At 49.9% G+C, this 15,954-nt stretch overlaps 1 protein-coding gene across 2 annotated transcripts in view; it reads left to right on the forward strand.

Moving 5' to 3' along the window:
* The first annotated feature begins 251 nt into the window (after positions 1–251).
* PEX16 (peroxisomal biogenesis factor 16) overlaps positions 252–15,954 on the forward strand; it is a 71,657-nt gene continuing 55,954 nt past the window's right edge. The window contains exons 1-5 of one of the 2 annotated variants that reach the window (XM_069221745.1): positions 252–434; positions 6,774–6,809; positions 7,784–7,860; positions 8,317–8,450; positions 9,911–10,011. In XM_069221745.1, coding sequence (XP_069077846.1) covers positions 308–434; positions 6,774–6,809; positions 7,784–7,860; positions 8,317–8,450; positions 9,911–10,011 — 475 coding nt within the window. In that variant the 5' untranslated portion in view covers positions 252–307. The remainder of the gene's footprint in view (positions 435–6,773; positions 6,810–7,783; positions 7,861–8,316; positions 8,451–9,910; positions 10,012–15,954) is intronic. The other variant, XM_069221744.1, reaches the window with a different exon arrangement.

Below are 15,954 nucleotides of genomic sequence, written 5' to 3' on the forward strand. Positions count from 1 at the left end.
TTCCACGGTACACCCCTCTCTGGGGCCCTCCTGTCTCACCAGTACAGTGCACCCCCTTCCACAGTACACACCCCTTGCACCCCCTGTTTCAGTGGGTGTCTCCCCCCCCGGCTTGTTTGGTGGTTGTGCCCCCCCCACACTTCTCTCCTTTCTCCATAGTTCACCCACCTCCTGGGTTCTCTCCTCCCCCGCCCCCCCTCTGCTCCTCCCCCTCCCCCCCCCCCCTCTGCTCCGCCCCTCCCCCAGGCCCCGCCCTCCTCAGGCCCCGGATGCAGGAACAGGAAGCGCCGTGCAGTCTGCGGGAATCATGGCCGCGCGCTGCGCCCAGAAGCTGGCGCTTCTCTCCAGGCGCTACCGGGACTACGTGACGCGGAACCCGGGGGCGGCTGCGCAGTGCGAGGGCGCGGTGCGCGCGCTCTCCTACCTGCTGGCCAGTGAGTGCGCGTGCGCGTCAGTACAGCGCCTCGAAGGCGCCGCTGCCTGTGCACAGTCTGTCGTGCAGCGACTAAAGCGCTGCGAGTGCTCCTGGGCATGCTAGCGCTGCGAGTGGTTGTGGGCATGCTAGCGCTGCGAGTGCTCCTGGGCATGCTAGCGCTGCGAGTGGTTGTGGGCATGCTAGCGCTGCGTGTGGTTCTAGATACGCTAGCGCTGCGAGTGGTTGTAGGCATGCTAGCGCTCCCAGTGCTCCTGGGCATGCAAGCGCTGCGAGTGGTTGTAGGCATGCTAGCGCTGCGAGTGGTTCTAGATGTGCTAGCGCTGCGAGTGGTTCTATTTATGCTAGCGCTGCGAGTGTTTCTTGGCATGCTAGCGCTGCGAGGGCTCCTGGGCATGGTAGCGCTGCGAGGACTCCTGTGCATGCTAGTGCTGCGAATCGGTGTGCACAGATCCTCTCCAGCACATCTGTTCTCAGCGCGTGCACTGGGTCCAGAGTGTGTGGTTCTTGATAAACGTCTTCAGAAATATGTGCCTCGAAGCCGGCCCTGGCGGGGGGCACACGAGCACCCCCTCCTTCAGTAGGTCACCAGGCCATGTGGGTGAAGCAAGATCACAGTGCTGGTCCACACGGCCACAGCCTTTTCACTGACGTGAACGTGTACAGCGCTTTGAGGCCCTTACCGGTGATTTGCCGCGCTTTAGAAATCCTGATTGATACCTGAGTAATTCTACACATGGAAGTTTACTCTTACACTGTGTCGTAAATGTACTGTAGCCTGTCCTCTATTTAGAACTGTAAATTTGCTTCGAAGCATAGGCTTCCACCTGAACTTATTCCAAATGTAAAGTTACTACTTGTAACTTTTGACAGGCAGAGATCTCCCTATGGTAAAGTATATGGAAAAGTTTATTAACGCTTAAGAAACTTCCAGGCGCTTGTGTAGTTTGCTTCTGGTTGTGCCCTCTGCAGGTGGTGCAGGCGGGATCCTGATGATTTTTAGGAAGCGGCCTGAACCTCCTCTTGAAGGGCGCCTGCCTTGAGTATGGAGAATTCCTTTTCATAGAAGGCGTTACAGGTGGTGAGCGATGGAAGGTTGGTGGTGGCCATTTTAGGGGTGATTGTCACGCAGGAGGAGGGTAGATGGTCTCCTGACTGTCAAGTTCTGAGATCTTCCATGGAGACTTTGCCATAGGAGGCTGTGATGGTGGCGCGTCTGCGTGGTGGCCTCCTGGATTGCAGAATTCTGCTGGGGCCTTATGTGCATCAGTTATACAGGCGGAGGCTCTTCGTGGCTCTTCGTGGCTCTGGTGGCCACCCTTAAGGGCTTATTTTTCTCTCTTGTCAATAAGACGTGCTTCTCTTCTTGAGGCCTCTAAAAATCAGACAAATACTACCAGACCTGCAGGTTTAGTGATTTGATTAATCTACTCTTCTAACTGTAATGTTCTTCACCCATAAACATGCCTCAAATTGTGTGACCCTGTGCAAATCATGTTTCAAGAGTCACATTTTCCTCCCTTATCACATACAACAGCGCCTTCAAACATGTGAGTTTAGCTTCTCTGCTGAACAGAAACCTTTTTTGTTTGATTTACTAGATTCGTTTACTGTGTAATAAAAATGTTGCCCACATGCAGGGTACACATATGACCGCTGAGTTGATTTTTAGTTCACTAATAGCATTGTCATTGGGGCAGGAATGTTACTCAGTTTATATTTAAAAATACTCACATTTAACAAACATGTCACTAAGCATGATGTGCTACTGCACGGCACTTAGAGACATTTTCCATTGAAATGGCTCCAAACCTCCCCACTGACGTGCAGTTTTACTTCTAAAACCACACAGCGTGCAAATGATAATGCGTGGAAATCTGCTTCCAACAAATATTTATCATTTGTACGTCACCAAGTAAAGGGTTCTGATTGTTTTGATCCTGCTCAGATCCTTGTTTCCATCTCCCTTCAGAAGTACAGAAATGTGCCTCCTTAACTACTGAAATCTGTCTTGAAATATTTGTGCTCTTTATTTACAAGCTTTTTAAATGTTGTGTGCCCAGCCTCATTCTCAGACATTTCACTTTACAAAATCCTCTAACTCTGCAGTCAGAGAAAGAAAAGTAAACACCAGCCCCAGGATAAAATAAGCAGCAAAGTGTAGGAAGACACAGGCTGACACTTAACCTCTGCCTTTCAACGTACAGCAGATGTGACCAGATAATAACAAGCATTTGCAATGCATGAGGTCTCGCATTTGTCAAAGTTAGAGGTATTGGTGTTGAAAATGGCATTTTGTTTTTTACGTTTTTCTTCTTTTTTTGTATGCCACGAGATGCTGATATTTGCTTAGCGCTATTACCATTTCTGTGAGCTTGCGGCGCTGGAGAACCAGATAAATGACAATAAGTCATGAGGGAGGAGAGACGAATAATATGCTGGCTGTGGAAAAAATTTAGTAACAACATCCTGGAAAAAGTAAACAGTCATAGAGAATGTAAGCGGGAACAACATGGTAACGTTAACGCTTTTATACTTGTAATATGCTGGCTGAAAAAAACCTGCATCAGTTACTGTTCTAAAGTGCACGCAGCAGGGAAAGGGTGCAGTACCACAGGCTGTCACTAGGTGTCCTTAGGGACCTCTCTTGCCCGCATAAGGTACTGCACCCTGCAGGGTTCAATCAACAAACCTCAATGACTTTCAGGCGCTGTGCTAAAAAATGAAGTGCAGCACCAGTTTTGTGACAAGTTTTACGCTGTGCATTCAGGTTATGAGGGAGGGGAGACGAGTAATATACTGGCTGAAAAAAAAAATAAGTAGCAACATCCTGACATCTCGCAGCTGTTACTGGGAAGAAGTTGCAACTGGCGGGGCGGCTTTTAATCAACGTGACAAGCGGTAATCTGTGTGAACGCACTTTTTCATCCCACACTTTTCAGTGGCTGAAACATACTATTATATGGTAAGCAGGGCGCACAAGAGGGGCTCAAAGAGACAGTGATGCAGGTTTGTAGCTGTAGTAAGTCGGATAGAGCACATTACTCTGTGAAATGACCAACATTTTTAAGTCTTTCCAAACAGAGAGTGTGGACGCAATTTTACCTGTGTGTAAAATTTCCTGTGGAACTGCAACATACCCGACTGAGAGCACCTTTCCACACCAAAAAGGATGACCGCGTACGACTTCAAGCTCGACATTAATGTGAACTCTTGGAGCTGGATGATTTACAGCCTAAAATCTTATCCAAAATCACTGCAGTTATTTTGCAGTTTTATATAGCGCATTACAATACGCAGGTGCAGATTCATTTTTTGGGGGGCATAGGAAGATTACGTGAATTGCCAGTTTACAAAGGGAGCAGCTTTGGTGCCACCCTGCATTTGAGACGGCACTTGATTGAGAGTGCTAATTACAGTGGGACCTTTTTGAATAGGATGGATCAAAAAAAACAAGATTAAGTAAAGCATGTGAAATGTAATCAGGAAGAACATGGTTACGTTAACACTTTTACACATATATGCCAGGGAAATAGGCTGGGAAAAAACGGCAACATTTACAGTTCTAATGTGCACGAACCAGGGAATGGGTGTAGTACCACAGGCTGTCCCTAGGTGTCCCTTGGGACCTCTTTTGGCCGTATAAGGTACTGCACTGTGCAATGTTCAATTCAGCACATCCCAAATTACTTTCATGTGCAGTGCGGAAAAATGAAGCGGGGCACCCATTTTGAGAAAATTTGGACACTGTGCCTTCAGCCTGTGAGAGAAGGGAGACGAGTAACATGCTCTTCGATCAAGTTCATGCTATGTGAAACTTCACGTCCTCATGTAACACGCAACAGCAGCATGCCTAAAACATGGAAGAGGAAGAAACAACATATGGCCATGCAGCACGAAGCAGCGAGGCAAAAGAAAAAAAGTAGTGCGCAACACTGAGCTGTATGGACGGTCATGCAATCATCCATGTAACATGGTCAGTCTGCAAGCCGGAAACAAAGCAGCGTCAGCCGTCACTAATGTTACTCCCTAGCAGGGTTGGAGTGAATATGGAATCTAGTATGTGAGCTGTGGAATGGGTTGTACCAGACTTGATTTGTTGGGGGTTGAAACAAATCGAAAAAAGAGATTGTACATAGCGGCTATGATTGTTGTTCAGTGCATCTTTTCAAACAAGTGTAGAAGTATTCCAGGTCAGTGGTTCCCAACCTTTTGACTTCTTTGGACTCTCCACATTACTGGAACCCGGGGACCCCCACGGAATTATTATTGTAATCCGGGGACCCCCACTGAGTCATTACTGAAAGCTGGGGACATAATCTGTTAATAATATTTCATTTTCTAAGCAGTTTCGGATCCCCTGAGGAGGCTTTGCGGACCCCCGGGGTGTCCGGACCACAGGTTGGGAACCACTGTTCTAGGTTGTGTGGGTCAGGGTGGTTTGGTATAGTCTCGATCACTGATTCAGTAAGGTGCCTTAAACTCTCTCTTGGTAGGAGGCGTTCTATAGACCAAGGGAACGGAACAAGTGTAGGCTGCAGCGGCCTCTTACCACAAGGATTCGCAGTGCTCAGCTTGTGGTTGGCTGCTTGGCCATCCCCCTCTTGCTGACACAATGTTTGTTGATGGTACAGTATACAGGAGGAATGACTTTAATGGAAAAGTGTGGGTGCAGAATCCTAAGTCTTGTTTCCGTGATGACCGTGAGGTCGGGCGCTGCTTCTGAAAGTAGAGTAGATATGTTGAGGCAGCGCCTGTTCACGGCTCTAACGGTGAGGGGGAGGCGGCTTAGCTTCACAGAGACAGGGCCCGGTGTAAGGTGGGTGATATCGGTGAGGGGCTGGTGGAAGTGCTCTGCCTGAGGCCTGAGATAGGGCTGAGGATTGAACTGGTGGGGTAGGGATCCAGGGGATTATGGAGGAGGGAACAGGTGTTGAGACTGTCGGCGCGTAACTGTGCTGAAGCCACTGACCTGCTTAGTGGGCTTCAGGTCTGGGCGAGAAAACGGTCATCAGATCCAGAGGTGACTATTGGCATTCTGTGAATCAGGCATCTGCATAGCGCCGTGATGTCCCAGGGGTGATTTTCTTCTCCTTATGGAACAGGAGGTGAATTGGACGTGGCGGTGGCTCTGAGCTGATCTCCTGGTGGGCTGTATCCAGGGTCACAAATAGGGCCCCGTTTTATGGTATTTCTTTTTGTGACATTTCCGTCTGTATTTATCCATATTTATTTTTTGCTCATTTTATGTGTATTTATCCCTATTTAGTTGGTATTTAGTGTCCAATGGGGGTTTAGCCCTTTACAGTACAATAGTCATTTCAAACTACTTACACTGTAGAGCAGCTTAAACAGATGCACTCTTGCGGTTATTTAAACTTCATTAGGAAATCTTCTTTTCATTTTTTAACTCCTCTACCTGGCAATCTGCACAGATGTTGACCTGTCACTCTTTATTGACAGTAGTGAGAGTCATCCAAATACAGACCACAAAATAGATGGGTTTCTGCCTGTATTTATCTGTAAAAATGGAAAAGTGTGAGCCTTAGTCATAAACCTCTAGAGCCCTGGAGGTTGTCTGTAGGAGGGCACAGTAACCCCTTAGAACCCAAGTGGTGGGCTGTGGCTAGGAGGGCTAGTGCCCTGGAGCCCATAAAAAGCCACCCACACCCTGTGGATGTGCATGAGGCTTGTATCCAGGACTGATATTGCCCTGGTGTCCTATAAATGGGGTGAATGCAGGAGTGATGCTGCACTAGTGCCCACTAGGCTGGCTGCACCCAGGAGTGATAATTCCCTAAATCCGAAAACCTCTTGCTTTCCCCGCCCCCTGTGGATGTATAAAAGTGTCTGTATGCAGGAATGATATGTGCCCTACGACCAGGAACAGCAATCCCCTGTGATGGCGAGTGGCTGCCTGCATGGTGGTCTGGAATTTGAGTGGAAGAGTTTCTTGTCCTAAGCAATTTCAGTGCCCGCAACCCCTCACCCCATACCCAGATGCCCTCCCTAGCAGAGAGAGGCCTAGCTTCCTAGATTCACTGCAGCAAACTGTTAAAAAGTGAAGCAGGCATGTTTAGATGTACCTACCATGTGAGTGTGAGCAGTGGTGAAAGCAGGCATGGTGCTTTACAGCATCGTCTCTTCTCTTCCAAAACTGGAAGCAGAGAGGTGCCCCACACTTTCTGCATCTTGTGGAGTTTAGAGGAACGCCCACAGTTTAGTGTCCAGGGATGATCATTTATGAGGTTGTGTAGAAAGTTACTGCTTAGTGCAATCCCAGCTCACTCAGTCTCCAGTGTGTGATCTCTGTAACCTTGACATGTTTCTTTCCCTCCAGGTCGCTCTTCAGACTCCCATGAACTCTCTGAGCTTGGTATGTACTGAGGATGTTTTGACTCTGGGTGTGATGTGGTGTTCTGCATAGTTTTTATCTGCGGGCTGTAAAGTTAAGTTTGCTGGAAAAGGCAGGAGGTGTCTGTTCGAGATATAACAATCCGTGATGAGGGTGGGTTGTGGTTGGGGTGCTCTTACTGCAAAGTGTTTGTTGGGGACTGATTTAACTTTACAAAGTTGTGTTGAGTCAGTCAGCAGTGGTGTATGGCATGGTCTTAAAAGTATTTTTTCAGGGTTATGTCAGGTAGAGCGTATTGTACGAGGCTGGCATATAGTGTTGGGTGAGACAATGAAAGCGCGGTTGTGGAGGGGTCAGTTATGTGCTCTGTGGTTGGTGTCCAGTGGCAGCAAGTGGAGGTTTTTGTGGTAAGGTGATGCACAGTGGATGACTGCTGAGGAGGTGTGGTTGGTGGAAGTTGGAGTCCAGTGGCAGTAAGTGGAGGTTTTTGTGGTAAGGTGATGCACGGTGGATGACTGCTGAGGAGGTGTGGTTAGTGGAAGTTGGTGGCCAATGGCAGTAAGTGGAGGTTTTTGTGGTAAGGTGATGCACGGTGGATGACTGCTGAGGAGGTGTGGTTAGTGGAAGTTGGTGGCCAGTGGCAGGAAGTGGAGGTTTTTGTGGTAAGGTGATGCACGGTGGATGACTGCTGAGGAGGTGTGGTTGGAGTCCAGTGGCAGGAAGTGGAGGTTTTAGTGGTAATGTGATGCACAGTGGATGACTGCTGAGGAGGTGTGGTTGGTGAAAGTTGGTGGCCTGGTGGTTGTTGTGGCAGAGTTCCAGGAAGTTGATGGGGGTGGGTCACTGATGGTGTAGTCTTTGGAGTCTTTGGAGTAGAGGGTACTGTAGGGAATGGTGCTGCAGACCAGGGATGTTGGCAGGGTTCTTGTGGTTGGAGTGAGTCCAGAGGTCTTCTCTACAGTTGGTGAAACACCTCTCCTTTCCTTGCACTTTAGTCTACTCAGCATCCAATTTGCTCGTGCTCCTGAACGATGCCATACTCCGGAAGCAGCTCCGCCAGTCCCTTCGTGTGGTGAGTTGGTTGCTACTCTCCCTGCCTCTTGGCGCTTCGCCTGATGTGCATCCTTAAGTGCCAACCCATGCTGCGACTTTGTTCCCTGGGTAACTCGTGGACACGTCCCATTGGTTCCTGGCACGATCTTACCCTGCTGATCTTTTGCTCTCATTTTGTTTTCTCTATCTCAGTCCCCCCCACACCCTCACCCCTCCATAGGCTTGTTTCTTGAACTCCTCCTTGGTCCCTACTTATTCCTTGCCTCATCCCCCCTTCCAGCCTCTCCAGTGCTCTCCTATTTGCTATGTCACCTGTTGGCTCCCACTCCCTCCCCCCCCCCCGTTGGCATCCCTTGCTCCCACTGTCCCCCCAGTATCCCCCCAGCACTTTCCCTGCCACCCCCCAGGCCATCACCATTCGCTCTCGTGGTTACTGCCCATCTCCTGCCTGACTTCCGGTCCCTCTTCCTCGCAGCCCCTCTCCCAGCGGAAGCTGATGACCTGGCTTGGTGTCCTGGAGTGTGTGGAAGTTTTCATCGAGTTAGGAGCGGCCAAGGCGTGGGGCGAGGTGGGCCGGTGGGCAGTCATCGTCCTCATTCAGCTGGCGAAGTAAGTGTCCTTGGGTGGAGGGGAGCGCTCAGTCATGCGTGGGAAGATGGTCCCTCCCAGCGCCGGGAGCTGTCCCTCTGCCCCGCTCTCATTCCTCTGCCTGTCCATCTATCATGTCCAGTCTCCTCCACACACTGCTCCCTGAGTATGTTCTTTTGGGACACACCTCTCAAGCCTTTGTTAAACCTCTGTGCTGTATCTTGTGGACTCCCCTGACTCTTGTTCCTTCCTCGATAAAGACTTGAATGAGAGATGAACTTGCTGCATGTTTGGCTGTAGGTGTTTCCTCGGATGTTACACCAAACCTTGGCAGATAACACTCTTTAGCACCTGCGTGAAGGGCTGTGTAGACCTTTGCCCAGCAGCAGAGCTGTAGAGGGTCACACTGAGTGCAAGCAGTGGACGTGCCAACCCACCCAACACCCCAAGATGGCCTTAGTGTGGCACCTAATGTGGCATCGGTCGGTCTCCTGGTTACCGCTCTCCTGCCTCCTTAGCTCAGCCCCTGACGGTGTCCTGCTGGCGGGCACCCTTCTTGTTCCTTGGCCATCAGTGGGTAAAAGAGGGTGGCTGCCCTCCTGGGCGAGGGCCCGTGAACATGCGTCCCACCACATGTGTGCACAGTCTGGGTAGAATCGCAGCTCGTGGGCACAGTGGTAGCCCAGCGGAGGGAGCTCAGTGAGGGACTGATGTTTGGGATGTCCAGTGAAGCAAAGGGCCCCACAGCCTATGTCAGTGGTACCAGCAATTGTTTGCCTGCTACAGGTAACTCACACTTTGCACATCTCCTCCCCTGGCCCAGAGTACTGCAGGACCAGTCCCAGGATTGGTCACAGCAGCTCGGAGGAGAGTCCGCCCAGGCAGTGTCTTCGCCTCCTAGTAGCCTGCAGTGATTGGAGCTGGTGGAAGCCATGGGACCATCACCAGAGATGCAGCAACCTCACCAGCCTGCAAGTAGGGGGGCACGGCTCTCGCTTTGAGCCCCGAGGGGGACTCCCTGAGTTGTGCGCAGGGCTGTATAGTGGGCTGGAGAGTGGGCACCCTCGGCTGGGCACATTCCTCTTGGGAGATTGGCTCTGGGCGAGTGAGAGGCCAACAGATAGACCTGGGCAGTGGCTTCAGCTCGACCACACTGTAGGCAGATGGTCTCGTCCCAGTTTGGGTTTGCAGAACCAGCACCTCTGCTATAGAGGGTGAGGCTGAGCTGGCCTTGGCATCCCAGCTGCCAGCTTGTAACCCTGTGCTGTGCTGGAGAGTTTCTCCCTCTGGAGCCCGAAGAGCCTCTCCTTCCCGGGCATCGGTGCTGTTCATATTCTCTGCTTTTCGTCCCAGTCTCTCGTCTTCTCTGCTCATCAGTATGTTTTACGTTCTCACTTGTTAACGTTTTGTTCCCCCCACCCCCGGGCATCCACGTACCACTCTGCATCCTGGATGTTTAAAGTTGTCATTCTCCTTTCCAGGGCCATTCTAAGGATCCTGCTGCTGTGGTACCACAAGGCTGGCTTGCAGACGTCGCCACCCATCGTGCCCCTGGACCGGGACCTGCAGCTTGGGGGTGACGGTGAGTACTTCCTGGCATCTGTGGTCTAATGGAAGCCTCCACGGAGACCCAGGCGCCCACATTCCACTCGGCTGTTGGCAATTTATGGCTTAAATCTCTAGAATTGGCAACTGTCGCTCCAAAACTGGCTATCTCGACTAAATGTGTGGTTTTCCTTCGTGGGTAATCTTAAAACCATATCCAAGCCATGGCTGCGTTGGCCTAGTGTCACCTACACACACTGAAGAATCCTAAACACATTCTCGTCTTCCAAGGTCTGAAGCTAGCAGAGGCTGTGGTCATCTTCTGCCTTCAGTAAGGCTCCGGCGTCCTTACTGGATTTCCAAAACATACTCATACCAGTGCTATATTCTTCAGCCAGGTTCCTTACAAACACAAAGAAAAAAATTGGGAAACGTTGCACCACGTTTGCCTACCTTAAATGTTCCACAAATGAGGCATGCTGCACCATGAAGACTGACTACCTCTCTTTCAAAGCCATGAACCTCCAAAATCTGGAATCTCTTGCCCCCAAACTTGCCAGTCCTTGTTCAGAAAAAAACACCTACTTTTCAGATCCTTCTGACAAGGCCCCAAGAGTACAGCATGCCCGCTCTGTGCGAGGTAAAGTGCCCCTTGTTTCAGGCTTGAATCTCTTCTCAAGAACCTGCGCCTTGAGGAATACTTGTTAGCTGCCTGTCTAGACCCAGTTTAATGCAGCGCCTTTCTCACTAGGCGCCTTCTGCACATCCTGCTGCGAGGCTCGCGTTCAGGCGCTATACACGCATGATAAATATTGTGGCTTTGTATGTTCTCTGTAACATACCGTGCTCGGCAGCTTCTGTTCTACAGGTTCGACCCCGCTCCTCCTGCCGACCCCCACTCCCCCTGTGCCAGAGACTTATTCTTTTCAAAAGGTATTTTTATTGGTTAGGTCAACACACATAAACAGCTGTTTACCACACAAAACATTCATCGCATCATTTTTGCTCTGTCTGCTGTAGCGCAGGATTAGTGCAGCCCGTTCGCCGCTTACATGGTGAGGCAAATACTTGACCTTGACGGGACACATTGGCCACCAGACTCTCGTCAGTGATACATTCAATCTGCAATAAGTTTGCACCCCCCTCCCAAATCTAAAGAGATTTCTTGGGGCAGCTTCTCCTGAGGCATGTTTGTTTTTCTGTCAGCATGCACCAGCCCATGTCATCCGTCCGGACAGTGCTTAATTTGTAAAAGAATAAGTGCCGGTCCCCAGTTTTGCTCAGAACCCCAAGGCCAGCACCGTCAAACATAGAGTGCACGGTTTTTATTGCACCTAATGCCTCTTAAGTCCACACCAGGCTGCCTCTGTCCCTTTATCTCGGTCTTGCAGGTTATTTTTCATCCCTGCTTTCTTCTTCGTCACTGTTCCCCTCCTTTATGTTGGTCTTTCTTTTACCCTTTTGTATTTTCCCCGTCTTGTTCTGGGTCAAAGTGGGATGGGGAAAAAAATTTGTGTTAGTCCCAGTGCTTAATTTGTAAAGAAAAACGTGCTGGTGCCCAAAGCTCTCTTCTTAAACTCGCGGCTGCTGCATTTAAATGTGCGAGCACGGAATACTGAGGCAGCGTAAACTTGAAGCCACCTCGGGACTCTTCGGACCTCTTCAATCCATTTACAGCCACTCCATGCACCTTCAGCTCACTCTGGCAGCTTTCTACCTTTGTGACGCTTTTTCGTTTTTCCCTGCCTCAGTCTTTCCCATATGTGTCTTTTGCTCGCAGGAAATGCTTGAGGCAGAAGAATAAGCCCCGGCCCTCAAAAATAAGTGCCGGTGCTCAGCACCGGAAACAACAAGCACAAATGAAGCACTGCTTCCAGGTCATAAGCTATGGTCTCCTCTCTGTTCCCCAACATTTGGCAGTGTTACCCCTTTGCGACTGCCGGTCCCAAGTTCATCCAGAGCCTCGAGTATTTTAAAGTTCCATCGTCTCCCCATAAGTTTAAATTGCATCATTTTGGCAGAGGCCTCGACCGGCCCACCCAGCACCTGTTCCATACAGTCCTTTACTTCCTTCCATAAGGGTCTCGCCTCCGGAGAAGACCATAGGGTGTTGAACGGGCCTTGTTGGGCCCAACCCCAGAGGCAATAGTCGCTGCTCCTTCTCCCCTTTTCAGGTGCAGAGTTCTGGAATATTACGGTCTATGCACAGCTGAGTTTCACAGAAGCCGGACAGCATGGCCACCTCCCTTGGTGCCCCATTGCCCCTGCCCACTCCATTTTCTCCAGGGCAGCCGTGCCAGACTCTCAGCCCTCCTTTGGTGTCTGCACCAAGTCGGGCACATTATTAATGTTTTTATATCTTAAAGACACTGCTTTCTTCTGCAGGGGCTCATCCAGTATCCTGCCCTCCAAGGGGAAGGACTCCTCAGCCGAGAGCCTGTCATGCAAGTATCCACAGTACCTGCCGTCCGGGACCTGATAGTCCTCTTGAAGGACCACCATCTCCAGGCCTGACCACACATTCCCTAATTTGCTGATGCATGTTGTTTCTCACCTTTTGACCCCGTTTAAGGCCCCCCTAGTTCTGCTAATAAATCACAGACCAACAAAAGAGTGTTTTCTGTGCGAGTCCCCTCCCATCCCAGAAACCTCCACACTGCAATCAAGGAGGGGGAGTCAGCAGGCTCCTGGGAGGGGGCTCCTGGGAGGCTCATATGGGGGGGGCTCCTGGGAGGCTCATGGGAGAGGGCTCCTGGGAGGTCTTCTTCTGTTGAGTGCTGCGGGGTATCCCCATCCCCCGTTGCATGTCTATCCTGATTGCTGGTTCATCCTGTGGTGCAAACACCCAATCATTGACGCCAGTTGAGCGGCCCGACACTATTTTTGATGTCCGGAAGGGCTATGCCCAATCGTTAACCCCGCTTGTAAATTTGCTCAATGCTGTGCTTGGGGCCTTTCCATTCCACAGCAATAGCTATGTCGTGGTCTCCTAGTTCTTACAAAAATTCAGGTGGGGTTTTAAAGGGCGCGTTGTACAGCGCATATGGAAACCGTACAGGGATGATCATCTTGGATGGGGCCATCAACGAAATCATCGGGGATCTCCAGTGTTCCATTTCTCCAGCAATCTGCTTGTATTTCTATTGAGGAAGAACATACCTACCTCTTGTTATGTAGATGCCTAAATACCAAAGCCCCTTATTGGACAGATGTAGTGGACAGTGTACTAGTATTCACGGTGGCATGTCTGTTAAGCGGAATATGTGTGATTTCCCCAAGTTAATTTTGTATCTAGAATATTTCCCACATTCCTAAAAACTTGGAGCCGCCCAGTGACCCATTGTTTGCATGCAATAATATTTTTTCCTCCCAGAATTCGTCCCAACTCAGTCACTGGATCAGGAGATCAGCCCTGATCCATGCTCAGTCAGTCTCCCTTGTCTAGTGCCAGTATAAAAATCATAAGAGAAAAGTGGCACCCTGGTCTGGTTCCTCTCCACAGCTGGAAGGGCCTTGAAAATGCACCTTTGACCCTCACTCTGGACGCTGGTTGCCTGTACAGAGGGTCAGTCCACTGCCTATACTTGGGTCCCAATCCCATCTTGTCCAACACATCAAACATCTACATCCGTGATAGTGTGTCAAACGTCATTGTTGCATCAAGTGACATCACGAGTGCCGGCTCTCGTACTGTGCTCATATGTATATGCCCCATGCATTCATTCATTCATTCATGCAGCCTAGGCAGATTTAGTTTAGTTCCCCTGTAAGCCTGAAATCTGACTGGTCAGGGAGGACCAGAGTCTGAAATACTTGTTGTATCGGGAGCACAAGCACTTTAGCAAGAATTTGGGGCTTGGCACTGAGCGGCAAATTAAGACACATTTGTTGGGTGCTTCACCGTCTTCCACTATGTGAACTATAGTGGCCGTCCTTGGAACTAGCGGAAGCAGGGCCTGCCCACACAGACCCACCATATGTGGTGACGGCTACTAACCACAGTCTTGGATAGTTCTACTGGAGTACTGGTGGGGCCGGCTGCCTTGCTTGGTTATATTCCCTAACGGCTGCAGCCGCCTCCTCAGCCGCTGTCTCTGCCGATCCTCCAGCAGGGTACCTTTGAGGAAATCCTCTGTCTTCTCTGGTGTTTCTGTGCAGTCGGACTTATAGATCCGGCCATAGTTGTCGGCTAGCGTTTCCATCAGTATCACCTCTAATAGTTTGTATTCGGGGCTCGCGGGGTTACAAAAAAACGTACCTGCGCCCGCACCACCGATGCTCCGTCTCCTCAGCAGGCAGGCACAGGCTCCCAGCCTGCCCTGCGGCCAATCCTGACGCTGCTCAGAGCAGCGTCAGGCTTGGCTGGAAGCGCCCAGCCAGGGCGGTCCCAGGCAGACTGGGAGCCTGTGCCTGCTCTCTCCAGTCCGGTAACACCGTGCGGGGCTGGAGAGAGCACAGATGGCTGGCCAAACACACATGTGCACTGAGGGTAGTGCACAGTGCACTCCCCTCATCCCTGTCATCCCACATGGCCCGCCCCTTTCACAGCGAAAGGATAATAAACATAGTTCATTAGTTGGTAAAGGTTTGCAGCTTCTGCTGCTCGTTGGGGGGGGTGACGCTCCTCCTTTTTTCATGAGTTCTCCACTCTGCTAATGTTCACCGGGCCTGCAGATGCTCTTCAGCAAACTTCATAACATTGCTCAGCGTCTCGCTTGCCCCCTGATACACAGCTGTTTGCAATTTATGGATTAAAACTGGATCAGTCCTCAAGTTACTCAAAATGTATTGCGTAAACTACCCCCAATTGTGCATTTCACGTTGTGTAGGAGAAAGAAACCTGGATGTATTTATCACATGGTTAATGAATCCCATTCTTATATGGGTGACATAGCACCCCTGCATAGAATGAATACTCCAGGTATGATATATGTGGGATAGTGTGCCTCGACCATGCACATCTATGTGATTCTATACTCATGTTCTTCAAAGTGCCCAAAAATGCGAGATTACGAACTGCGAACTACACATAACATGACTCACTGTGTACCGTACAACAAGTGTACATGGAGGAAACCATTCCTATCCTGACATGGTCAGTGTAATCTCAGTTACCAAACAGAGTTCCTTGAGAAGGTTCATTTATTTGGAAATATTTAGCACTACACACAGTCATTTCAGAGCCTTCGATAGTTGAAGTCCGGTGATGATAGGAGAAATGGAGATAATTTTGATCAGAGTTCGAACTCCTGTGAGTAACTTTCAATTACTAACACCTTTTCTTGGTGGTGTGCAGTTCAAAGCCAGCCCAAGAAGATCCCTTCTTATCCAGTTTGGTTCTGCACTAACAATTGCGTGGAGAGGATTCAACAGGCGGGGTCCCTAAACCTCTCGCGTGCCACCTTCCATGTTTGAGTTTTTGAAGACTTGAATGTCGTTAATTTACGCAGTAGCTCAGGTCCCTAACTCGATGGTTATACAGTGCCTGTTGCTTTCAAGTACGCTGACCCTTCACCCCAGTAGGCCTTATCTAAGGTGCAGTAAACTTTGGACATCATCCTTTGGGAGGCGTGGATTGCTTTCAGGGTTGGCATCACGGTAGCAAGTGTTAGTAGATTCAAGCTGCTTGGTTTTACCATTGCAACCTGTAGAGCTTTTTGTGGCAACAACATCAATAATGTTTCAGTTGCCCAAGTGGGCTACTGACAATGCTCTTGTGTGGTGTGTTCTGTTATCCAGTCTGAAGATGTAGCGAGATGTTTCAGATCAAGGATATTTGGAGGATGAGATCTGTAGTTTCTCTTTTGTCATAAGGAGGAAAGGTCACAGTTTAATAGACTCCCACAGTTCATACCTTTATGCAGCGAGTCCTAGACTTGGAGGCCAGCCGAAGGTTAGAATTTCAGGCTCTACTTATCCCATCACCAGGTCTCAGTTCTGTTAATTTTACAGCAACTTCAACCTGCAACCAGACCAGACA

This window comes from Pleurodeles waltl, chromosome 3_1 (assembly GCF_031143425.1).
Source record: "Pleurodeles waltl isolate 20211129_DDA chromosome 3_1, aPleWal1.hap1.20221129, whole genome shotgun sequence".
Taxonomy (NCBI): domain Eukaryota; kingdom Metazoa; phylum Chordata; class Amphibia; order Caudata; family Salamandridae; genus Pleurodeles; species Pleurodeles waltl.